The sequence below is a fragment of the Terrapene carolina genome, unplaced genomic scaffold (genome assembly GCF_002925995.2).
Source record: "Terrapene carolina triunguis isolate 2854851 unplaced genomic scaffold, T_m_triunguis-2.0 Scaffold69, whole genome shotgun sequence".
Lineage (NCBI taxonomy): Eukaryota > Metazoa > Chordata > Testudines > Emydidae > Terrapene > Terrapene triunguis.
In genome coordinates this window covers 28,234,421-28,260,548 of record NW_020664420.1, presented here as the reverse complement: position 1 = coordinate 28,260,548, position 26,128 = coordinate 28,234,421, and the positions used below count along the sequence as shown (strand labels likewise).

The 26,128-nt window shown below is 41.5% G+C and overlaps 1 protein-coding gene across 1 annotated transcript in view; it reads right to left on the bottom strand.

Annotated features, from left to right (window-relative positions):
* Positions 1 to 21,789, bottom strand: part of MAP3K1 (mitogen-activated protein kinase kinase kinase 1) — a 98,311-nt gene extending 76,522 nt beyond the window's left edge. Inside the window, exon 1 of the mRNA XM_024201915.2 lies at positions 21,357 to 21,789. Within this exon, the coding sequence (XP_024057683.1) occupies positions 21,357 to 21,784 (428 nt within the window). The 5' untranslated portion in view covers positions 21,785 to 21,789. The remainder of the gene's footprint in view (positions 1 to 21,356) is intronic.
* Positions 21,790 to 26,128: the final 4,339 nt, after the last annotated feature.

Sequence of the window (26,128 nt, the reverse complement as noted above, 5' to 3'; positions counted from 1 at the left end):
CATGACTGAGCTTGATAAGTTTATGGAGGGGAAGGTATGAAGAGATTGCCTACAACAGCATGTGTCCCATCTGCGACCACTAGTAGCAAATATCCCCAACGACAGGAGATGGGCACTAGATGGGGAGGGCTCCAAGTTACTACAGCAAATTCTTTCCCAGGTATCTGGCTGAGAGACCCTGACATGGTTTATGAGACCTTACAGAACGCCATGTTTGGAGCTGGGAAGGAATTTTCCCCCGGGTTCCCCTGGGAGTTCTCTGCCTTCCTCTGCAGCATGGGAGATGGGTCGCTTTCTTGTTTGAACTAGAGTAAATGGTGGATTCTCTGTAACTTGAAGCCTTTAAATAATTATTTGAGGACTTCAGGAGCTCAGCCAGAGGTTATTAGTCTATAATAGGAGTGAGTGGGTGAGGATCTGTACATCACAGGCTACAGGAAGTCAGACTAGATGATCATGATTGTCCCTTATGGCCTTAAAGTCTATGAGACCCAGGGGACAGCTGTTTGCTCTCCTCAAAGAAGATCCTCAGTAAAAATCATGCCAAGTTAATGCTTTCAGCAGCAGTAACTCTCACTACTCATGCTGTGATCCTCCCCACACAGGGATCAAAACACAGCTGACCCCATCACTATGGCTCATGGGAGATAGCACAGAGGATTCCTATGCACAGCTGGCCAGCATCCACAGGTTTGAAGGCCTAGATACCAAACCTGTGGAAACTGAACCTCCACTTCATTTTTTTTGGCCCTGTCCCCCACCCATTCTACATGTCAGTCTTGCAAATCAGGGGAGAACACAAGAATGCCCATACAGGATCAGACCAATGATCCATCAAGCCCACTATCCTGTGTCAACAATGGCCAGAGCCAGATGCTTCAGAGGAAATGAACAGAACAGAGCAATATTGAGTAATCTATTCCTTCTTGTCTAGTCCAATCTTCTGGCAGTCAGAGGTTTAGAGACACCCAATGTATGGAGTTGCATCCCTGACCATCTTGGCTAGCAACAACTGATTGGACCCATCGTCCATGAATTTATCTAATTCCTTTTGAACCCAGTTATACTTTCGCCTTCACAACTTCCCCTAGCAACAAGTTCCATAGGTTGACTGTATTGCGTAAACTAGTACTCCCTTATGTTTGTTTTAAACCTGCTGCCTATTAATTTCATTGGGAGGCCCCTGGTTCTTGCATTACATGATGAGATAAATAATACTTCACTTTCTCCACAACATTCATGTATTTATAGACCTCAATCATATTGCTCCATAGTTGTCTCTTTTTCTAAGATGAACAGTGCCAATCTTTTTTAATCTCTCTTCATATGGAAGTTGTTCATACCCCTAATTATTTTCGTTGCCCTTCTCTGTACCTTTTACAATTCTAATATAAAACTTTCTTGAGATGGGGCAACCAGTATTCGAGGTGTAGGTTTACCATGGACTTAAATAGTGGCATTATGATATTTTCGGTCTTATCATCAATCCCTTTCCTAGTGGTATCTAACATTGTTAACTTTTTTGACTGCCGCTGCACATTGAGATGATGTTTCCAGAAAACTATTGCAATGACTCCATGATCGCCTTCTTGAGTTGCAACAGCTAATTTAGACCCCATCATTTTGTATGTACAGTTAAGATTATTTTTTCCAATGTACATTACTTTGTACTTATCAGCGTTGAATATCATCTGCCATTTTGTTGCATTGTCACCCACTTTTGCGAGATCCCTTTGTAACTCTTCAGTCAGCTTTCGACTTAACTATCTTGAATAGTTTTATATCATTTGCAAACTGTCATCTCACTATTCACCCCCTTTTCCAGAACATTTATTAATATGTTGAACAGCATGGGCCCCAGTACAGATCCTTGGAGGACCACACTATGTACCTCTTTCCATTGTGAAAACTAACCATTTTACCTTCCCTTGGTTTCCTATATTTTAACCAGTTACTGATCCATGACTGAACTTTCCCTCTTATCCCATGACAGCTTACTTTGCTTAAGAGTCTTTCATGTGGGAACTCAAAGGCGTTCAGAAAGTCCAAGTACACAATATCGACTGAATCATCTTTGTCCACATGCTTTTTGACACCCTCAAAGAATTCTAATAGATTAGTGAGGCATAATTTCCCTTTACAAAAGTCATGTTGACTCTTCCCCCAATATATTGGGTGTGATAACTCTGTTCTTCACTATAGTTTCAACCAATTTGCCTGGTACTGAATTTAGGCTTACCAGCCTGTAATTGCCAGGATCAGCTCTCAAGATTTTTTTAAAAATCATCATTACATTAGCTATCTTCCAGTCATCTGTTACAGAGGCTGATTTAAGTGACAGGTTACATAGCACAGTTAGTAGTTGTGCAATTTCATGGCTAAGTTCCTTCAGAACTCTTGGGTGAATACCTTCTGGCCCTGGTGACTTACGACTGTTTAATTTATCAGTTTGTTACAAAATCTCCTCTACCGAACCTCAGCCTGGGACAGTTCCTTAGATTTGTCACCTAAAAAGAATGGCTGAGATGTGGGAATCTCCCTCGCATCCTCTGCAGTGAAGACCGATGCAAAAAATTAATTCAGTTTCTCCGCAATGACCTTGTCTCCCTTGATTGCTCCTTTACTGCCTTGATCATCGAGTGGCCCCACCGACTGTTTGGCAGGCTTCCTGATGTATTTAAAAAAAAAAATTGCTGTTAGTTTGTGTCTTTTGCTAGTTGCTCTTCAAAGTCCATTTTGGCCTGCCTAATTATACTTCTACATTTGTCTTGCCAGAGTTTATGCTCTTTTTTATTTTCCTCCGTAGGATTTTACTTCCAATTTTTAACAGATGCCACCTTGCCTCTAACCACCTCTTCTATCCTGCTATTTAGCCAGGGTGGCTTTTTTTTGGTCCTCTTATTGGTTTGTTGTTTTTTTATTCAGGGTACACATTTAGTTTGAGCTTCTACTATGGTGTTTTAAAATAGTTTCCATAAAACTTGCAGGCATTTCACTCTTCCTTGCAGGTATTTTACTCTTCCTTTAAATTTCCATTCAACTAGCTTCTTCATTTTTGTCATCCCCCATTTTGAGGTTAAATGCTACTGTGGTGTGTTTCTTTTTTATCTGCCCTCCCCCGCACTACACGGATGTTAAATTTAATTACATTATTGTTGCTATTACTGAGTGGTTCAGCTATATTCACCTCTTTGACCAAAGCCTGTGCTCCACTGAGGACAAAATCAAGAACTGCCTCTTCCTTGTGTGTTCCAGAACTAGTTGCTCCAAGAAGCAGTCATTAATGATGTCTAGAAATTTTATGGGGATAGTTGAAATCCTCCATTTTTACTGGGGTTTCTGTTTTTTTTTTTTAGCCTCTCTAATCTCCCTGATCATTTCACAATCAATGTCACCATTCCCGTAAGGTGGTCAGTAATATATTCCTACTGCTATACTCTTATTATTCAAGCATGGAATTTCTATCCACAGAGATTCTATGGTACAGTTAGAGTGAAATATAGTATAAATCTTTCACATATGGTGCCACTCCCTCACCAACATGACCTACTCTGCCATTCCTATATATTTTGTACCCTGGCATTACCATATCCCATTGATTAGCATCCTCCCACTAAGTTTTTGATATGCCTATTATATCAATATCCTCATTTAATACCAGGCAATCAAGTTCACCCGTGTTAGTATACAAATGCTATAAAAGTCTAAATACAAGCACTTATAAAACCTGTCAATATTTAGCTTTCTGCCTTCATGTGATGTAACTGAATTGGACTCCTGTTTGACTGTTTCTCTTCAGTTCCTATCTGCACTTTATCAATTTCTATCCATTCCTCTTTACTAGGATATAGAGTATCCCCCTTTAATAAATCCTCCCCTAAGGCATGTCTATGTCTGAACTGCAAGCACCGCCGCACCTGTTAGTTTTCCCTCAGTCCTTAGTTTAAAAACTCCTCTACAACGTTTTTAATTTTACATGCCAGCAATGTGGTTGTGTTTCAGCTTAGGTGGAACCCATTCTTTCTGTACAGGCTCCTCCTTTCCCAAAAGGTTCCCCAGTTCCTAATAAACCTAAATCCGTCCTCCCAATGCCATCATTTCATCCACACATTGAGACCCTCCAATTCTGCCTAACTGGCCTATGCATGGAACCAGAAGAATTTCAGAGAATGCTACCATAGAGGTCCTGGACTTCAATGTGCAGGCAACCTGGGTCAAAGATAAAAGTTTGATTTAACTTGGTTTTGGATCGATTTAACTCCATGTATATTTCTGCACAGAAAGAATTTGTTAGCAAGTCTCAAGGTTATGAACAAACACAAATAAAATTGAATAGGTTTCACAAATAAGTAAAAAGGAAAAGTGAAAACTTGTTATTAATCAGAATCCTACATCCAAGATTTTTTTAAACTTTGTTTTACTAATGTTAGAGGTCTTAAATACACTATAGGATGAGAAGAGTAGATATAGGTTTACACTTTGAATTGAATTTTTGACATTTCCCATGATTCAGCTAGATCACAGGGTGTTAGTATATTAAATCCTTTCACATTCTGAAACTAGGGTTTTAATCCAGATCAATTCTGTCCACTTCACAAATCACCATATAACTCAGCACAACTGGCAATCTCTGTACAAGAGAAGCCCAGGAATGTTGAAGATCAGAATCAACATGCACTGGCACACACACGGAGAATCTTTACAGAGACTGTTAGTACTAGGGAGTCAGACACTTTGCAGCTTCTGTAGGCAGAGAACATTGCACCCACAAGGGGCTTCTTGCATTCTTGCCTTCCCTCCACAAGCTCCCTTTGTGTTACTTCAGGGGCTCCCTGCAACTCATTCTCACCCACCCCCACTATATTTAGGGTCCCCCATTTGCACCCACATGGTACAGTCTCTTTGTGCCCTGCCATTATCCCCTACTCCCCATTACAGGTCCCTGCGGTCTCCATTTCCCCTTCCCAAGTCCCACCCATCTAGTTTCCCCCTCCCCTCTTCACTACCGCTCCCTACCCCCCCCCCATTCCCTTGCCAGTCCCTGGGTGGCCCTCCATCCATTCCCTCCCCCCAGGTTCCTGCTTACCCTCCATTGTGAAGCCTACTCTCTGCCTGGATCCCAGCTTTCCTCACCACCAGCCCTGCCCCCCTCCGTCCCAGGCCCGTTTTCTACCCCTCCAAAGTTCCTGCTTCTCCTACCACCACCGCCCCACCCCTCCATTCCCTGCTGGTTTCCCTCCTACAAATCCCCCCCTCTAAGGCTTTCTTATTTTTATTAGAGTCCATGCTACTGACAATGTTCACACACAGCTTTAAGCTGCTGCCTCGGATATGTGTAGGCAGCAGCAGAAGGCAGCAGAGAGTTCCTCTACTTGCAGCACCAAGCAATGTTGGGGTCCTGATTTTCCTGGGAACCAGGCTTTTCCAGTATGGTGATTTGCACTAAAATCAATAGATCAGACAAATGCCATCAAGCTGAGCGTTAGACCTTTGCTTCACTCCGGCAACTATGGCCCCAGTCCTGCAATCAGATCCTCACTTGCACCCACAGAGTCCCACAGAAGTCAATGGGGCTCTACATTCACCCACACAAATCTAATGGCAAGATTGGAAGCTATGTCTTTATTTAGGCCCCAATCCTGCAGATACTTATGCATAAACTTAAATAAACATGTACGCAGACTTATTAAAAACACTGTGCTTGAAGATAAGCAAGTGCATACATGTTTTCTAACAAAGTCTAGTTGAGATGAACAGTTTACTTCCACGAGTGCCAAATTCACCCAGAAATTAAAACTAGAGCTAGATTAGAGCTGGTTGGAAAAAAAATTTCATCAGACTTTGCCAACAATCAATAAGCTACCTGGAGACAGTCTGATTTTGACCAAGTTTCTTCAGTGCCTTGCCTGGCTCCTCAGCAACCCACCTATTCTTTCTCCATCTAGCTCTACTGAAGAGCTTTGCTAATAGCAGAACTGTAAAACATTGCCACATACCCATGGTTCAACACAGCAAGTTACAATATATCAACAATACAGCAAACTAATTTTTTTTTTTGCTGATGTACAGTATTAAGGATATTTACCTGGATAATAAAATGCTATACTATTGCATCTGAACATGCTGAAGCTGAACTGTACTTTAGACAGAAAACCTGAAGATATCACAATAATCTGTATCTTACCACATATATGTAACTATTTTAAAAGATATACTAGACTAATGTGATTTAAAGACCAAACAGGGAACTATTCGTAGGACCTAACATTGCAGACAGACAATTTCACTCCATCAAACCAAACTGTTTTAGAAGCATGACCTTTAAAACACTTGGAAAATAGGCTGGAAAGGAAAATTTTAACACTGGATTTGATAGTCTGTTCTGTAGAAACCTTTTCAAATCTTAACAGAACTCTTATTTCTGATCAAGTGAGGATTCAACTTGTTTTAAACTTACAATTTAAAGAAAAAACGTACCTCCACATTTTTAATTTATATTTTTATTGTGGATTTAGAATTTATCCACAAACATCTCACATAATTCTGAAGATTTAGAACTAGCAGTGTAAAGTAAGCAAACAGCACAATATAGTGACCTGAGATATGAATATATTTCATGGTAGGAGGATAAAGCAAAGAGAGCTTTCCAATTACTTGGAAAAATACACATATGACAAACTGACCGTTCTATAGAACTACTTTTAATAAGAAACCATCTTTTTTTGTTAAATAAAATATATAACGCAATCCTTGGGAGCCAAAAAATCTCACCACCTTATAGGTGAGACCACGTTATATTGGGTTAAGTCCGGTATGCCGTGCCGGACTGGACCAGCTTCCCCGGCAGGGATTTAAAGGGCCCGGTACTCCAGCCGCTGCGGGGAGCCCCGGGCCCATTAAATCACCGCCAGAGCTCCGGCAGCGGGGCTCGGGAAGGGATTTAAAGGGGCTGGGGCTCCCCGCAGCGGCCGGAGCCTCTGGCCCTTTAAATCACCGCCCGAGACCGGCAGCCGGGCTCGGGCGGTGATTTAAAGGGCCCGGGGCTTCCTGCTGCTTTACCGCGTTATATCCAAATTCGTGTTATATCAGACGCGTTCTATCAGGGTAGAGATGTAGTTAGTTTTTAAATATATTTAAGAAGGTTAAGTAAGGCTACTTCTGTCTGCCCAAACCAGAACAAAAATATTACAAGTTACTTAGAAAATTAGCTTAGATGCCATTAGCATCAGAAAGAATATGGGCTGAAAATGAGTTTCCCCATTTAAATATTTGGTGCCAGAAGTCTGAAATATGATATAACACACCAACATTTGACAATGGCTAGGTAAATGGCAAGCTAAAACATCTGCTTATTAGGCTAATCTTAATTTTGTTTTATTGTTACGTCAACCTCCCACAAATCATCTTGCCTCCCCCATTTTGTCAACTGAACGCATCATGTCATATTTTTAGACTGTAATCTCTCTGAGGCAGAGTGTCTTTCTGACTAGCACCATGAGGTCCCTGATCTGTGACTGAGGTCCCTCCCTAGATACGACTGCAATACAAATTATCAATCTTTGCTTTTTTTTTTTTTTAAATGGTATTTCCAGGTTTCTGATTCCTACTCAGTAGAAGAAACATGAGTCATGTGGTTGATTAGTTGAAAAGATGATTTTAATCAGTATATGAAGAGAGTGATGAAAGGCGCTATCACTGTCCTTGAGTATTGAACACATTCTTTCACTTTCAGGGAAAGAAAAAAAGTAACAGGATCCCCTTAGTAAAAATATGATGGTAAAGAAAATGCTTTATTTCCATTTCTAAATGCAACAGAATGCACTGAAGTCACTGGAAAGACTGGATCAGACCCTTAGTCACCATTCTGCCCGTTTGGGAGACTGGAGACGGACGTGAGGTTATTAGACATCAGGGTATGTTTGCAAATGGAGAGGAGATTTTGTAGCCTATTTATTAGTTGTGCAGGAGGAATTAAGACAGAGCTGCCTAACTCAATGATGGCGGAGAGAGAAGACGAATCAGTAGGCTCTGGGACAGACTGGATGGGAAGAATGAAACTATGAAATGAGAGAGGAGAAGCTAGTGAAAGGGAGTGAACACCGTGCCCATGGGGGAACATGAAGCTAGAACTGAGGAAAGGGCAATTACAATGGATTAAAAACAAAGAAAATTATGCATATTAATTTCTATTATATATTTACAAAAAAGCTCATTATTGGAAATACAAAGGGAAAGGGAAGTGTTATGGCAATTTCTGTTTTTAAAAATAGTAATGTTTATTTATCAAACTGAATATACTTTCTAAAAGGAGTAAGTCCCTTACTTTATTTTTAAATTTTTCATTTTAAAGTTTGCTGAAATTTCCTGAAAGGTTGCTTATTTCTGTTCTCAAAAGTGTTTCAGGTTTAAAGGTCGTGGAATATTCACAATTTAGGACCCCATCCTTTCCAAATAAAATCGTTCAATTAAGATAGTTTATTCCTAATTACGCTGTGTGTTTTTGGAAAAAACATTGGGAGCTATTTCAGTGACCTTATTCACTAATTTGAACAGTAATAACACTTTGCATACGTTAAGCAAACAGATATAGTCTATGATTAGAGTGGTCACTCCTGTTACATGTAGGGATTTTTTTATTATACATTATTTAAATTACTGAAAGAACAAATGAAATTAAAAACTATGGGATATTCTAGATGTGGTTTATTTGAATATTCAGTATATTGATTAAATAAATGACAACAATCTAGTCAATTTAAAAAAACAAGTTAAAAAGAGTACTGGGTATTACACCTGGCCCCACCATCCTATTTCAGTTTTTGTGGTTTTTACAGTCACTTTTTTGGATTCTTTTTAAATGATTTTCTTTCCCCTTGCTGCTGTGTGAAATACTGACAGAGGGAAGACAAAATGACTACACATAAAAGTGTAATTCTTCCAAGTCTATTGATCAGTAAATGTTGATTTCACCATACACACACAAACCGACAAACATTTCCATCATTAATAACTGAAATTTATAAACAGGCAAAGTAAGAAAAATGCTGCATGAGAACTAGAATTTGATTTAAGGATATTTAACTTTGTATGTTTTGACACGTGATGTCCAAAATTTGTGTTTTAAAGCTTTCACTTTTTGAATCTCAACAACTACTGTGATTAAAATAAATTGTCTGACATCCTCTCCATTGTTTGCCCCCCAAAAATGTCTCATAACTGTGGACATTTAAATCAATAATAGAAAAATATTTGTCAAAAGTTGTAAAAAGATAAAAATCTAATTATGCTAAGCCTGCACATAAAGTGTTATCCAACTACAAAGTAAGCAAACTGAAAGAAAATTAATCTCTCTGTAAATGCCTTGAGTTATGGTCTTATATCTTAGTTGTAGCAACAGCAGAAAAAACTCTGACAGACGTTTGACTGTATCACTAACCTATAAATGAACCTCTGTGGAAGTCACAAAATACATTTTCATAAACTACGCATTTCATTACATGTTTCAGATACTAGCAACTGTGTGTGGCTCCATATACATAGCTGTGAATAGCACCTGAGTAAGGGGAGACAGCATAATTCACACTGTGATGTATAGTTTTTTCGTTAAAGAAAATAGAATGCCATTGTAACACCGACAGACCCCGGTCGTCGGTCAGTGGTATTGAACCCGGGGCCTCTGAAGCCTGAAGCATAAAGCATAAGCTTCTACTGCATGAGCTAAAAGCCAACTAGCGGTTAGCTAAGGCTGTAGAGCAGACTCATTTTATCTCTCTTTCTAAGTGGTCTCGATGCTACTAGATGGGACAGAACACCACACCCAGGAGGTGTGTGAGTTACACCATGTTTCAGAAAGCATACTGTAGACACACTTCATTACTACTAGGATTAGAGATTGTAATTTGTTCAAAAAATCCAATTTTCAAATTAATGTCTCTATGAATCAGATTTCTGTCCCTCTGATGCTGAAAGTATACACACACAAGCCCTATCGCAACATTCTAAAAACACAAAGAGCAGAAGTCAGGCCAGAAGCAATTCTGAAGATATAGACATAATGGCCATATATAAAAGGTTCACAACAAGCCTCAGGGCAGTCACAGTAAGTTTGAGGGAAATAAGTGAAAAGTAATTCATAGTGGAGGGGAAAAAATTAACTGCTCATACTCCTCAGAGGGTTCAGTTTTAACTATCAACTCAGGGAAGGGACTTGTGCCTCATTCTGGAAAGCTGAAAAGACCTCTGCTTAATATGCAATGGAAACCAACCACGTTAGGATGCATTAGAATAGCATGGGAAATAGGAAAGAAAATAGAATGACATTATGAAAATCAATGATATGCCCTCATTAGAACACTGTGGGCAGTATTGATCATCTCACCACAAAAAAGGATACTGCAGAATTAGAGAGGATTAGGACAAGAGCAATAAGAACGTTAAAGGGCATAGAAAAACCCCATATAAGGTGAAACTGAGAAGACTGGGATTGTTTACTTTAGACAGAGGCAAATAAGAGGGTCACGGTAACAATATATGAAACAATAAATGATATAAAACAAGTAACTCAACTTCTGTTCTTCCTATGTCATAGCAAAAGAACAAGGGAACTTCAATGAAAAGTGGCAAATACAAAACACACAAAAAGGAAATACTTTTTCACACAATGTGTAATCAGATGTTAACTCATTCCCACAGAATGTTGTTGAGGTCAAGATCTTAGCAAGATTCTAAGATGGATAGGATGATTATACAGATAAGAAGAATTTCCAGAGTTATACGAGTTAATGCTAACAGAAGAGTTTTAGAAGGAGTATAAAATTTTGTGTTTCAGGGTTAAGGTAATCTGACTATTAGGGATGAGGATGAGATTTTCATAGCAGGCAGATTATCCCAAATTGACCTACTGTGGGGTATCTTGCATCTTCCACTGAAGCATCTGGTGCTGGGCAGAGACAAGCTATTGAACTAGGTGGAATAGTTCTGATCTAGTATGACATCTTATGTTTCTATGTTCTTATGAAACATTGCCATAGCTGATAACACAATATTGCCACCTCTTGCAATTTTATCCTAACAATTTTTCTTAAATTGTTTCATGAAAACATGAAAGGTTGTCAACTCACACATTTTCTGATATTCAAAATGGCCACCATCTGCTATTACTGTCAATGAGACTGAAGCCAGCAGGATGGCTACCATTTTCCTTTGGTCTACCTGTAAGTGGAAGTGAGACTGCCTTTGATAAAGTTGGCTGCAACCTCCCACCTTTAAAAAGTAATATAACTTCTAAGTGTGAGGATGAATCATGATGCATGTGGTCAGCGGTTCTCAAACTATTTACCATCCAGTCCTCCTTTTGTCAAAGAAAGGAAAGTAGAAGGGGAGACAGTTAAGAATGTAACTCCCCTATTTTATAGGTGAGGCGAGAGTAAGTAGACACTCCATCTGAGTAGCCAGGGAGAACCACCTCAGCAAGTTCACGGATGACACTAAGCTAGGGGGAGAGGTAGATGCGGAGGGTAGGGATAGGGTCCAGAGTGACCTAGACAAATTGGAGGACTGAGCCAAAAGAAATCTGATGAGGTTCAACAAGAACAAGTGCAGAGTCCTGCACTTAGAACAGAAGAATCCCATGCACTGCTACAGGCTGGGGACCGACGGGCTAAGCTGTAGTTCTGCAGAAAAGGACCTGGGAATTACAGTGGATGAGAAGCTGGATACGAGTCGACAGTGTGCCCTTGTTGCCTAGAAGGCTAACGGCATATTGGGCTGCATTAGTAGGAGCATTGCCAGCAGGGAAGTGATTATTCCCCTCTATTTGGCACCGGTGAGGCCACATCTGGAGTACAGCGTCCAGTTTTGCGCCCGCCCCCCCCCATCCCCCCCTAGAAAGGATATGGACAAATTGGAGAGAGTCCAGTGGAGGGCAATGAAAATGATTAGGGGGTTGGGGCACATGACTTATGAGGAGAAGCTGAGGGAACTGGGCTTATTTAGTCTGAAGAAGAGAAGAGGGGGGGATTAGATAGCAGCCTTCAACTACCTGAATGGGGGTTCCAAAGAGGATGGAGCTTGGCTATTCTCAGTGGTGGCAGATGACAGAACAAGGAGCAGTGTCCTCAAGTTGTAGTGGGGGAGGTCTAGGTTGGACATTAGGAGAAACTATTTCACTAGGAGGGTGGTGAAGCACTGGAACGGGTTACCTAGGGAGATGGTGAAATCTCCATCCTTAGAGGTTTTTAAGGCCCAGCTTGACAAAGTCCTGGCTGGGATGATTTAGTTGGGGTTGGTCCTTCTTTGAGCAGGGGGTTGGACTAGATGACCTCTTGAGGTCTCTTCAAATCCTAATCTTCTATGATTCTATGAAGTATGCATTTTTGTGTGTACCAAAGCAGGGGTTCTCAACCTTTTTCTTTCTGAGCCCCCCACCTTCCCAACATGCCATAAAAACTCCATGGCCCACTTGTGCCACAACAGTTTTTCTGCATATGAAAACCAGGGCCAGCATTAGGGGCTAACAAGCAGGGCAACTGCCAGGGGCCCCATGCCACAGGGAGCCCTGCAAAGCAAAGTTGGTCAGACTTCGGCTTCAGCCCTGGTTGGCGGGGCTTGGAGCCCTGGGCTTCAGCCCCAGGCAGTGGGGCTTAGGTTTTCTGCCCTGGGCCCCAGTAAGTCTAATGCCAGCCCTGTATGGCAGCCCCCCAGAGGGCTCCGGATCTCTGGTTGAGAAACACTGCGCTAAACGATGACCTTTCAACCTGAAATTATCTCATACACATAGGTAGAGGAGTAGTGGGAGTTTAAAAAAAAGTTAAAAAAAAAAAAAAAGACTAAAAAATGTGATTCGATGGTTTTTTAAACCTCAAATTTTGGGGGACTGACTTTTTTTTAAATCTCAAAGTTAGCAATACTGATAAAAAATTTTGCTGGACCTTCTACCAATTTTGCCTACTGGAAAAGGATTTCATTCAATTTAGGGGTATGGCTATGTTACAGCAGCACAGCTACAGTGCTGCAGCTGTGCTGCTGTAGCACCATAGCGTAGATGTTTCCTACATTGATGGAAGGGCTTTTTCCATCAGTGTAGGTCAGGGGTGCCCAACTTACGACCCACCAGAGCATTTCATAAGGCCCGCCACCTGATTCAACATAATATACTAATGGCCAATTCATTACTGTTTTGTTGTCATGTTTACATCATTTTAGTTTACACAAGTGTGTGAATAGACAATACTGTACATAGGTTGTTTCTATCTAAATAGATACAAAACAAGCTGAACTTAAAATATAAATCAATACAGGTAACTTAATCTGTTTGGCCCACATAAGGTAGTGCTTAGGCTTATTACAAAGGAGGGCCATATGAGGTTGGGCACCACTGCTGTAGGTAATCCACCTCTCCGACTGGTTGAATAGAAGTAGGTAAATGGAAGATTCCTGCTGTCAACCTAGCTGCATCCACATCGGGGGTTAGGTCAACCTAACTACAGTACTTAGGGTGAAAAATTATTCACAGCCCTGAGTGATATAGCTAAATTAACCTAAATTTTAGGTGTAGAACAGGCTTTAGTCTGACAGGGTTCAGAGAAGAGCCATGAGAGACTAATGGATTAGAAAACAGATCTTACAGTGACAAACTCAAAGAGCTCAATTTATTTAGCTGAACAAAGAGAAAGTTATGGGGTGGTGATAGCCATCTAGAAGTACCTACATGGGGAGCAAATATTTGATAATGGATTCTTCAATCAAGCAGCCAAATGTATAACAAGATCCAGTGACAGGAAGTTGAAACTAGACAAATTCTGACTGCCAAAAGGTGTAAATTTTTAACAGTGAATGTACTTAACCACTGGAGCAATTTACCCAGGTCGTGGTGGATTTGCCATCATTGGTAATTTTTAAATAAAGATTGTTTTTTGTTTGTTTGTTTGTTTTTTAATAGAGATGTGCTCTAGTTCAAAAGGAATTATTTTGGGGAAGTTCTATGGCCTGTGTTTCATATGAGGTCATACGATCACATTGATGCCTTCTGGCTATGGAATCTATGAACGAATAAGAGCAATTACTAAAAATTAGAGACTTGGGAAGTTTAAACACAATGAGAACAGAATCATTTTAACTGTCAGGGGAAAGTAAACAATGGCTAGTTTTAAATTGTTCTTGAACATCAAGTTTTAGAATAAAATACTGTGTTGCCATTATCTTGGATAGGACTTTCAGCTCTTTTGTGGAGCCAGCTATTTTCCTCAATTGTTTGGCTAGTGTTAAGATTCCACACAAATGCAAGTCTTTCAAAGACTTAAGCAAAAGAAAAAACCCACAATGACTTAATTAAAAGTCACATTAAGGGACAGCAATATTCTAGTTGCATGGTAGTACCATGCAGAATATTCATGTTAGATTCCAGGGCTGGCCTTAGGGAAAATGATGCCCTGGGAAAACTTGTATTTTGGTGCCCGAGACCCCCATGGGTGCAGCATCCCCCCCATTGCCCCTGGATGGCCCCCCAAGACTCCCCACACTGTGCCCCCTGCACTCTCCTCCTGCACCCCAACCCTTGCACTGTGCCTCCTTCATGCCAATCCCCAAACCCCTGCTCCTCCCCCTCCTGCACCCTTATCCCTGGCACTGTGCCCCCTTTGCCCCTAACCCCTGTACCTCCCTCCTGCACCCCTAACCCCTGCATCCCCCACCTGGGGAAACTGACCTGGATGCACAGAATATTTGGCATTGCTGTTTATTGCCCCCCTCAAACACTGCTCTTCTACACACCCCTAGGGGGCTGTGCGGGAGGGAGCGAGGAGCAACAACAGGGCTCCCTGCGTCCAAGTCACTTTCCCCACCTGGGCTGCACAAGGGGACAACAGAAAAGCAGCAGCCCAGGGGGAAGTGACCTGGATGCACAGAGCACTTGGTGTTGCTCTTCACTCTCCCCCACATGTATCTGTGCATCACTGCTCACCTCTTCTTTTCCCCCCCCACCCCATGTTCCTCCACCAGGAGGAAGCACGGAGAAATCTGGGTGCCCCTGCATGCAGCGCCTCCCTGCCAGCCAAGAGCAGCTTCTGATTCTACACTGACAGTGCACACCTCTGTGCTGCCGCACAGTGCCCCCTTGACCATGGCACCCCTGGGCAGTTGCCCGGGTTGCCCATCCCTAAAGCTGGCCCTGTTAGATTCCCAACTCTGATCTTGCAGGAAATGGAAGGTGTTCTGGAGGCAACATGCTCAGCCTCTGGATGAAGAGAAGGAGGGAGGGAAGAGCAAGTGAGTTAAGAATCTGGTCTACACCTAACTCCCATTGAAATAAATGGGTTATGTTACTTAACAGCAAGCCCCACAGCCAACAAGAAAGCTACAGTGACCACCTCTTAAGAGACTCCTGTTCAATTTGCCTTGATAAAAACAACCGAGGCTACAATCATAGAACCTTAAGTAGTATAAGTGGAGACAGGGGGCAAAAGTAAGGTGAACATCAGGCTCTGACAGAGGATTGAGGACTCTCTGAAAAGACAAAAGTTTGTGTTCTGAACTCTAGAAATTCAAACCATACCAATTCCTCACCACCACTGCTGCTACAAACACAACCCCTTGTTTTAGTTCTTAGAACAATTTCAGTGCAGAGTGGGACTTCTGATTTTGAACTTTATTTTTAAAAAATTGCATACAAAACACAGTATTTAAACAAACTTAGTCAGAGCCCAACTTTGCTATGTAACAAATGCATCACAACACTGAAAGTTACAGGAAAGATGTAACATTTTTTCACTCCTCCTATAAGTCTTAAAAATAATGATTAAAGGTTATTTGAATTTATCTTCAAAACATTTTGCACTGTCACTGTTTGGATTTGCACTGTCTATTTAAGCCACACATTTTAATGGATAACACCCTCTATCAGTCGAAGTGAAGATTTAATCTACAATACCAGTAACTCCCCTGAAAGAGCTCCAGATAAATTAAAGTTGCAATCTGTATACTTTGCATAAGATCAAAGGAACTGCCATGCCAGATCAAACCGTCTAATACAACATCCTGCCTGAGCAATAACTGTATACTTGATGCTTCAGAGAGAGACCAACACAACCAACCAATACACAAAAATGTTTGTAGGTCATAGAGGATGGGGGGAAACCAGCAGAGAAGGTAGGAGAAATTCCTTCCTCATTCCCATGCAGTTTAAATCTTGAAGCACAAGATTTAATGTTTACTGTGCATTGGTACCTTAAATTCATAGCTGCAAATCCTAATGTGGTACTGAAGTTATCATCATGTCCTATTTTAAATTCAGACATAGAGACTTAAATTCAGCTTGGCATTGCACATATTCCTTTCTCCCTACATCCCCTTCACTCCATTTTTAAACCAGTGTCTGAGAGGATCCATCATGAGAGCCTGGCATCTGTTGTGTTGGACTTGCATAGTGCTCTCTCAGCAGTAATAGCAGGATGAAATTTACCAGGACTGCATTCATCACTTTCATGCTGCTTCTGCTCACTCTTCCACCTGAAAAAAGCTAGTGTTAAATAGTGGGAGAAGTGATTTTCTATTTATGAGCTCTTAGGGATATAATTAAACTTGCCACTATCAATGAAAGATAGTCTACATTACTGACTTGATCAGAATACTTAAAATGTTATTTTAACTATATTTTCTTTACACTCACCCACTCAGGCAGCTCCTACCATGCCAAATACATTTTAACTTCAATCGCAGGGCCGCAACAGGTTAGCAGGTGCCATATATATGAAAGCTTAACATATGGCAAAGATGCAACATAACTACCTTTCATTATCACTTATTCAGAAGGACATGAACCCTTGGCCAAACTATGTTTTAGCAATGAAAAACATTCAACTCACCCCATCCTTTCTTTACTATAAAGTATTCTGTAGTATGATATATTTCTGTCCTGCTTTGGAATTCACAAAACAAGGCAGGTGTCATGGATTGAGGAGCAGATCTAGAATTGGCAAGCTGCTGCTAGTGCTGCTCTACTAGATGGCCATAACAGCAATCTTCCCATTGTGTTTTAGGTGTTTTTAACATGCTATAATACAAGCACCAACACAAGAAAACCAACAAATGACATCAGTCATTTATCTACATAGTAGTGTAAGACCAGGAGCAGGCAATGCCTTCTTTACATTTGAGATATCTGATAACAAATCTGCCATTTATAGTCGATATAATATTAAAATGGGCACGTTTTTAGAACAAATTTTGTTTGTGCTAGATGGAAGACACTTCTATGCGAAAAAAAATTATTGCTTATGGATACTAGATAAAGAGGAGAGCTGTGAAGAAAGCTGAACTGCAGCACTTCCTGCTTTTTGTTTTTATAAAAAATGGGCTGACAGTGTTAGAAGTCTTGTATTGAAGAACGCTGGTTAACCCGTCATCCATGCCAGCATAAGAAAATAGTTGGCAATTATTTGATTTGAACACTGTAAAAGAGTTATATTAAAACTATACAGAAAGCATTAATTTTCTTGGCCCAATATTTATTTTAACTGCCTTGGAATGTAAGCTACAAGAACTTATCAATTGACTGGAAAAAACTGTCTAGTTTCACTACTTCTGCAAGTACTGGTATCTTTCTAAAATGCTTTTTAAATTCCTACAGCAATACTCTTCAGTTAATCATAATAAAGATTCCCTACAGTTCTTAAAGCAACAATGTACTTTCCCCGCCTTTTCTAGCAACAGAACCATACCAGTGTCACAAACGGTTGTATTACCTCAGGAATGCAGCATTCTATTCTGATAAAGATAATGGAAGATTTTGTTAGATTTTTGAAGGCAGTATGTGAAGCATTTAATTTTGATAAAAAATTGAAATGTTAAAAAGTTCTATCTTGTTCTTTCATGGATTCCTGCCCCAAACAGATTTTATAGCTCTCCAAATTCCAAGAGAGCCTAATAATTAATAAGCTATTAAATTCATAACAGTTTGTTCAGTATTAAATGTAAACAGTATAAATAAGTTGATATCAAGAGAGATGGAAAATAACTTAATTGTTGTGTGTTCAGGTTGCATTTCACATTAACATTAGAGAATGAACCAAAACCACACACAAAAAATCAATTTTTCTGAAAGTTTGTTTTTTGTCACAATAGTAGGTAAAAGACAATATAACTGAGAGATTAATGAAACAACGTTTTTATTTTGTGTATTTAACAGCACACTGCAGAATCAGTTTCACTCTTTCTCCAGTTTATCCCTCTGCTTTATGTGGGTCTTACACACAGAAATAGAACTGGAAAATCTATTTATAAAAAAGAAAATGTGATTGTAATACCAAAAATGCTGGTAGGGGGACTTGAGAGCAAGTATAGTATCTGCTAACTACTAATGGCTGGGTAGAGGGGAAGAAGAGTATAACTAGTGTATTTATTTAAAAAAACAATGTACTATACATGCAAAATATTGTATTTTGATGGACTTCATTCCATCCATCAAATGTTTGCTTTCTTAGATTTTAAACTCTTCTGGGCAATGATTGTGTGCACACATGCACATTTATATAATGCACAGAACATTGTGGGCGTTTCTAGTACACAAAAGAAATTTTAATTATTTTGTATTTGACTAGATTACTTTATTACTATAGTAGGTGTAAAAACTGTTTTAAATTATTGAAATACTCTGACAAAGGAGGGTCCTCACATCTGTTTACAGGCAAGACTGCACCGAATATACTGAAGTCTTTAACATGAGGTTTATACAATATTGCTGAATTTATAGCATAATTAATCCTTCAGTTAAGTCTCTTATAATTAATTACCAGAGACTGAAACTAACATTTCAGAACTATGGTGTAATCTCATTGCACTATTAAACAGAATAATGCACTTGACATTTAATATTCTCTCATATGAAATAATTGTTACATCTCTATTATTAGAACTATGGAGATGGTGCTACAAGCCATTAAAGTTCTTGAAACCTTTCTTCCTTCAAATTGCATGTATATTCATACTTCAACAAGTGCAAACTTAGGTGCTTTAAATATAAGAAAAGCTGTCAAAAAATGTTTGAAACAGAGAACAGGAATTACCTTAAAGAAATTCTTGTATCTGTGGAATTGGCTAGCAAGGATGGAGTCAATATTTCAGTGTAAGTGTGATCTCCTGATGTGACAAATTTTGACCTTCTTGAACCCATAACAACTAGCAATACGTCCCACTGAAAATTATTGTGAGAATCTTTCACTGTTTTTAAAGGCATGTTTTGATGCTGTTTACGCTAGTTATTTTTCCTCTGATGTGGTACTGAACTGTTTATATTTGCTACAGTGGTGACACCCACATATGAGGGAATAACATGAAATAAAGTACATTTTAGTTTCATACCTTGACAAAACCCTAGAGATAATGCTACAAAATCAAATTAATACAAGTCATTTGCCGAAGTCAATATATCATCTTCTCCTTGAAGTAACTTCATTAACATAGATTTCCTATTAATCTTTCTATAGCTAGATTGGTGGTTCATCTGCTAGTGCCATACTACTGTCAAGTAATGTACACTGCCTTAAATATAGACCAAAGTCCACAAACAGTACAGAATAGATCTAGATACCTAAACAATTGCTGATTATCAGACAGATTGCCATATTAGTAAAGCATTCTCTAGAATGGAAATTTTTTAATATCCTTCTATGACAAATGTGAAAGACAGATTTCTTGTTTGTGGTTTAAGTGGCTAACTAAAAGCTCCTTTTCTCTGTAAAATAATTTTAAAAGTAAATCTATCAACAGTCAGTCTTCACCTCCGAATACTGCAATTCACTATTTACACAGGAAGTCTCACATAACAATCCTTATGAAACTAATTGTTAAATCTATGTCAAGATTACAAGATCTATCACCACCATTACTCTCACCTATGAACACACTAAAAGCTAGCAAGTGTACATTAAAAGTAGTAAGTACAATGTATTCTGAAGCACATAACGAGGCATCTTAAAATATGCACATGGTAGCTATAATTCTGAATGCTTTTGTGTACGTAATATATATTATATCAAATGCACTGTAGTCATTGAACTTGTGCCTCTGTTCGCATCACAATACCTGTTAATTGGTATTGTGATGCGATGTTAATCGCTCTGTAAAATCTCAACTCTTACCAAATAAGATACAGAATAGGACAAACATTGCAAGGGCACAATGTATCATCTCACACAATGTGCAACCATTCAAATATGTTTTCTCTAGTATAAACCCCTGAAACACATTGCACTGTCTACATTTTTGCAGAGTAGATATGCATGTTTTTTTTACTAAGCAAAAACAAAACAGTTCTGCAATTTCAAGTGAAACAAGCCAAAGGAGAAAGGACTCATTTTTATTAATATTTAACTTTAAATATATTTGCCTTTACTTTCCCACTAGTTTAAATGTAAAAATCTAAGAAGTTTAGAGAGATTACTATCTAGATTACACAAACCAGAAGCACTTTTAGGCGGGGGATGAGTACGGAGGGGGTGATTTAGGAAAAAAAAAAGATTCAAATGCACTCGGTTATCGCTCTTGCACCCAAAGCGAAAGACTGCTGGAAGGGTTAACGGGTTTAACTGCATTGAAACTGAATGGCTGACACATCCGGTCCTGGGTCCTCAACCACCAGGGCAAATTCAAACTTCAAAGCCTCTCGGAGCTCAGGCAGAAATAAATCACACACACACACCCTCTCCAAGCAGTTGCGACTCCCATTTAACTAAGTCCCAGGACTCCCAGAGACCAGCACACACAAACGGGGAGGCAGGGCAAAGGCAACACAAATGCAATAGTTGGTGCCAAGGCTACAGTGCTGGGAAACACAACCTCAGCTCCATTAACCTGCAGCTCCTCCTGCATAAGCCAACTAGGCGCTGAACACAACCACACAAACTACTGGCCATTCGCCACCCGCGCGTCCCGCGTCTCTTACAGCGGACAGCTCCCCTACAAACACGGGGGGCTGACGAGGGTACGACCCCACACCAGCCACCCCCATCACCGTGTAACACCGTTCCCCACGCAGATCCCATCGCCCCTACAAGCAGGCTCGGCCCCGGGCGGCAGCCAGCAGCACGTCCCCGCTACCTGCCCGTTGGGTGCTGCACCAGGCTCCCGGGCTGGGTCTCTGCGGACCCCCGAAAGCTCGAGCGGTGGCAGGGGCAAGGCTCCGGGCGAGCTCTATGCCCTGCTCCGCCAGCAGAGCCGGGCCTCGCCGCCGCCCCCGCCCGCAGCAGCCTCCCCCGCCTCCGCTCCCCTCCCAAGGGCCTCCTGCCCCCAACATCTGCCCGGGGCTGCCCCTGTGAGGCTCCGGGGTCCCCACCGCCGCCAGCTCTCAGCCCGGCGCCCCTCACCCGGCAGGGGGAGACGGCTCCATCCTCCTCTCGGCGGCGGGGTCGGCTCCTGCGGGGCTCCCGTCCGGCAGCGGCTCGTGGGGCGCGGCGCAGCGGCCGGGGGAGGACGCGGGGCTGGCGGGGCCGGAGCCGCCGGCGAGGCAGCGGGGCGGCGAGAGGTCGGGGGACTCCGGCGAGCCGGCCAGGAAGAGCGGCGCCTCCGGCAGCCGGTCCAGCTCCACGCTCCGCACTTTGCGCAGCTGCTTCCGTCTCCAGTCAGAGCGCTGCTCCCGGCACCCGGCGCCCGCCGCCCGCAGCAGCCCCCCGCCGCTGCCGGGCACGCTCCCCGCGCCGCTCTGCAGGCTCCCGGAGGCGGCGGCGGCGGCGTCCGCGCTGCTGCCCGAGGATAATCCCGACGACGAGGTGCGATTCCCCGCCGCCGCCGCCATTTTCTCTGGCGGGTCACATCGGGCTCCGGAGCGCCGGGGGAGGGAGGCGGGGGATGAGCCGCGCTCCGGCCGCTGCGCCAGCGGCGTGGGCTGCGCAAAAGGCGTACGGGGGGTGGGAACTGGGCGCAGGCTCGGGGACTGTGGGGGCGCCGTTGGGAAGGTGAGGCTGGGAGCGGCCGCTCGATGCCGCCCGCGGGCAGGTGGTGCGGGACTCGGCTGTGCCCACGCTGGGCAGTGCCTCGGCTCGGTAGAGGGGGCCAGGCCTGGCCGGAGGAGCCCGCACCTGTCAGGCGGGAGCGCGCGGCCAGCCGTCCCCGAGTCCCCCGCGGGGATGGAGCCCGGGCTGGAGGGTCCGGGACCGGCAGGCGGCCCCTGCCTCCCCCACTCCTCGCAGACCCAGGGGCCGATTTCTGCCCCTGGAGGAGGGTGCGAGAGTCCGGACATTGTGTCACAAAGCAACCTTGCCCCGCTCTCCCAGCCCCGCGGAAGAGCTCCGTGCAGCAGGGAAGCGTCTCTCTCACCAGCAGAAGCTATTTCTTCACCCACTACAAATACACTGCAAACAACATTTTCACCCCAACACGTGCAGAAAACTACACAGATCCCCCCCCCAGCAAAATGTACTCTATGCATAGATAAACGTGGGTTTGTATCAGAAATGGGGCGGGGGGGGGGGGGGAAGAAGCTCATGATTTTGGTGCAACGTCCCTCTAACAAGACCATTTCTGATCGTTAAAATGGGGTGGAGGGTAGGGGAGAACATTCAGGCACACATGGAATGGGAAAAAAATCACACAACATACAAACTATAAGTGGCAAGTTGGCACATCTGTCTACACACCAGTGCAGGCAACATATTTTGAAGGTTATAAAATAAGATGGATAAAGTATCAAGCATTGAGGGCCAAATGTTGAGAAAAGGGAGGTTGGAAGCTTGCAGAGAAAAGTGCAACTGCCCATATATTTGAATGCTTGTCTGATTTTTGCATACTGTTCAGATGCCTAACTGGCCATTTACACATGTGGATATTGGTATACAATCAGACTTGCATTTTTGCTTGCAGGCCTCCCACTTTCAATATTTGGCCCTAATCATTTATTGCCCCTACCATTTTACACTATTTCCCTCTCTCGCTATATGCTTTGAAAGTAACTCCCAGGAATGCTCTCATCCCAATTTATATTTTTTTGTAGTTTGCCTTATAATATGCTAAACATATTAGACCATTCACTGCACCTCAAAGAGCAGCGTCAAGGTTGGTATGTGGCTCCACTCATCTATCCCAACACAGAAATTTCACAAATTGCCTAAAAGTTATTGTATACCTACTTTCCAATGATATTTTAATAAGGGCTGATGAACATAATCACATAACAGATCTTACACCTGGAGTTGAGGTTGCTTAACACTTGCCACTGTTTTTAATTGTTTATAACTTTGACAAACTAACCATTTGGGATGAAGTTTTCCATGCCGGTTGCCTACCTATCACTGAATTTTGGGGGATTTTTTTGGCAAAAACAATTCACCTATTTTTCAGAATGCGGTTTGGGAAAAATACATTGTTTTGGCACTTTTAAGAAGTAATTACAGCCAGTTTGCTTTGAGAAGCTCTATCCTAGTGGTTTTCAACCTATGGTCGGCAACCACTAGGGGTCCACAGACTATCTCTAAGGGGTCCATGAAAGGTTGTCATTACCATAGAACAGAGATTTTCACCTGGGCTCCACAGCTTATGTCTAAGATTTCCAAAGGAATTTGCACCACCATTTGAAATTTTTTAGGGGTCCACAAATGAAAAAAGGTTGAAAACCACTGCTCTAGCCCCTCCAAGCTTTGGAGCAGGAACTTGAAAATTGACTGGAGGCAGGGTGAAGGAGGGGGGTGCCTTTGTGTCAGGGATGTGCGTTTTGTCATCCCTAAGAAAATCTCCCAAAATTTGGCCACTTTATAAACCTCTGACTATCTCAGTTCACAGACACTCAGTAGAGACTTATAGTTTGGCCACCAAATTCTTTGAAGATTCCATCTGTGCTGAGTATGCTGCAGCCAAGAACTGCAGGGACTGTGCAGAACTTTCCATGCAATTGCTCCTGCTGGCTGCCAGGGCCCGCTGTGGTGCCAGGAACAGAACTGAGCACAGGAGAGTTTTGTACCCTTTGTCCCTGCTGGCACCCAGGTCTAAGCAGGAAGCAGCCACACTGGAAAGCAGAGGGTGAGGGTGGTCTGAGCCTGGGAAGGTAGGGACCCTTAATGTTCTTTTAATATAGATTTTTTTGTATGTAATATATTTTACTCTCAAATGACATTAGAAGAACATTAAGGTTGTAAAGTCCTGTTTAGTTCTGGGATGGAGCATGCCCAGTTCAAACAGAATCGTCAGGGAATTTAGCTGCAAAGATCTATCAAGTCTCTACTGAGTATGTGCTAACTGCAATTTTTCAATGGCTTAAAGCTTGGCCAAATTTGGACAGACTTTCATGGAGACAGCAAAAGGCACATCCCTGTCACAAAGGCTACCCCCCTGCAAACATCAAGTCACTGCTCCAAAGTCTGGGCATGCTAGAGCTTTTCACAGAAAAGGTCACAAGAATTTTTTAACATGGCCAAAGCAATTTTTCCTTAACCTTGTTTTCAAAAACAGCAGAACCATTTTGATTGGTTGACATTTTTTGAAAAATATCAGCTCAAGGCAGACACCTGGCATAGAAAATTTCAGCCCAAATGGGTAAAATTTGGCAAAATTATAAGGTATTGAAAACAGGGTCTTATAATGGGAAGTGTCAGGCAACCTTAATAATAGGTGGTGCCACCATATGTGCCTATAATACACACATTTTTATATATATATAATGCCTAAATATGGATGCATCATGCAGGTAAACATCAATACATTACAGACAAGTATTGCGACTAGAAAGGAAAACCTCTTTAGTCTTATTTAGCTGGGAGACTAGGAACAGACATGTCAATCTTTTGCAACCTTGTTTTGTAATCTCAGTAATTGTCTTGAACTGAAGTTGTAAATAATCTAAGATAATGGGGCATGATTTGAGAATGATTTACATTTCCTTGCTCTTGTTAGTGTAGACTTTTATAGTTCTGCAAGAAAAACTTGTTAAAGCTTAATTATGTCTAGCTCAGTTTATCAGATATTGTGCAAATACCTGCTCTCGGAGCTCACTTTAAAATTTGTTACATTCATGGTTACAAATCTGAACATATAGGGATTTTGTGGAATGAAGTTTATATTTTGGCCTGTGGTATTTAATACCAGATAAATATTCAGAAGGGGAGAAACATTTGAAACTCAGTGGCACACTCTCTTGCAGTTTCAGATCTATATTGGACTAGAATTATTCAGCTCTTCTAGTGGCATGTCAAATGCAACATCCAGGCCATATATTGGGCATTTTCTATGTCTCCCTGCTTTCATCAAAGTATGCAGTATGTATGTACTATGGGCCAAATTCATCCCCGATGTAACTGCAGAAGTCAACAATGTTTTGGATTTATTTGGAAATATGTAAAAAGCCTAAGGTAAGAGAAGGCCTATTGCATCAATATACAACTGATGTCCCCAGAAAGCTTTGAAAGGTACAGACATTCATCTTCATTTTATGTTATTACAAATTATACTCTGAAAATAAATAACAGTAGATTAAAAGTTGATTTACTAAAATATGTGAATAATCATTAGTTTTGGAATTATATCAGGCCTCAGCCTCAAGTACTTCAAATGGAAGTCAGATTAACATGCCACCACTCCCTCTAATAATGGAATCTGAATTTCTGTTGTGACAATTATAGTGTTACATATTTTCTTCACGCCAGTAGCTCCTCGTCGACCTTCTTATGATAACAGTCAGCTTTCCATGATTATTTACTCAGGCTATGAGCAAGCTATATAGGGGACCTGGTCAGGGTAAGAGCATGTTTCCCTATTTGCAGTGTATAAAACAAGACTTTATTGCCCTTATATTTAGCTGTGTTACAGTAAATATTCTGTTCTTTATGGAATAGCATGTACTGTAGTTACCATCTTTGTTCCACTTTACTGTACTTACATTAGGAAGGCAAATATACATATCAGGTTGCCACCACAGTTTTCTTATTTAAAGGTTTTTAAGAAAGGATCCATTGTTGTCTTTACAGTAGGAAAAATATGTCTTTAGAAGCTTCTACAAGGGAAAAGAAGAAACCCTTTTAAGAATATTTTCACCACACACCTCATTCATTCTGTCAGAGTTTCAAACGAATGAACTCAACAAGAATCACGTATCAAGTATCACTGAGAAACTGCTTATTAATTAATACTTATTTTACTCTGTGGATGGATGTAA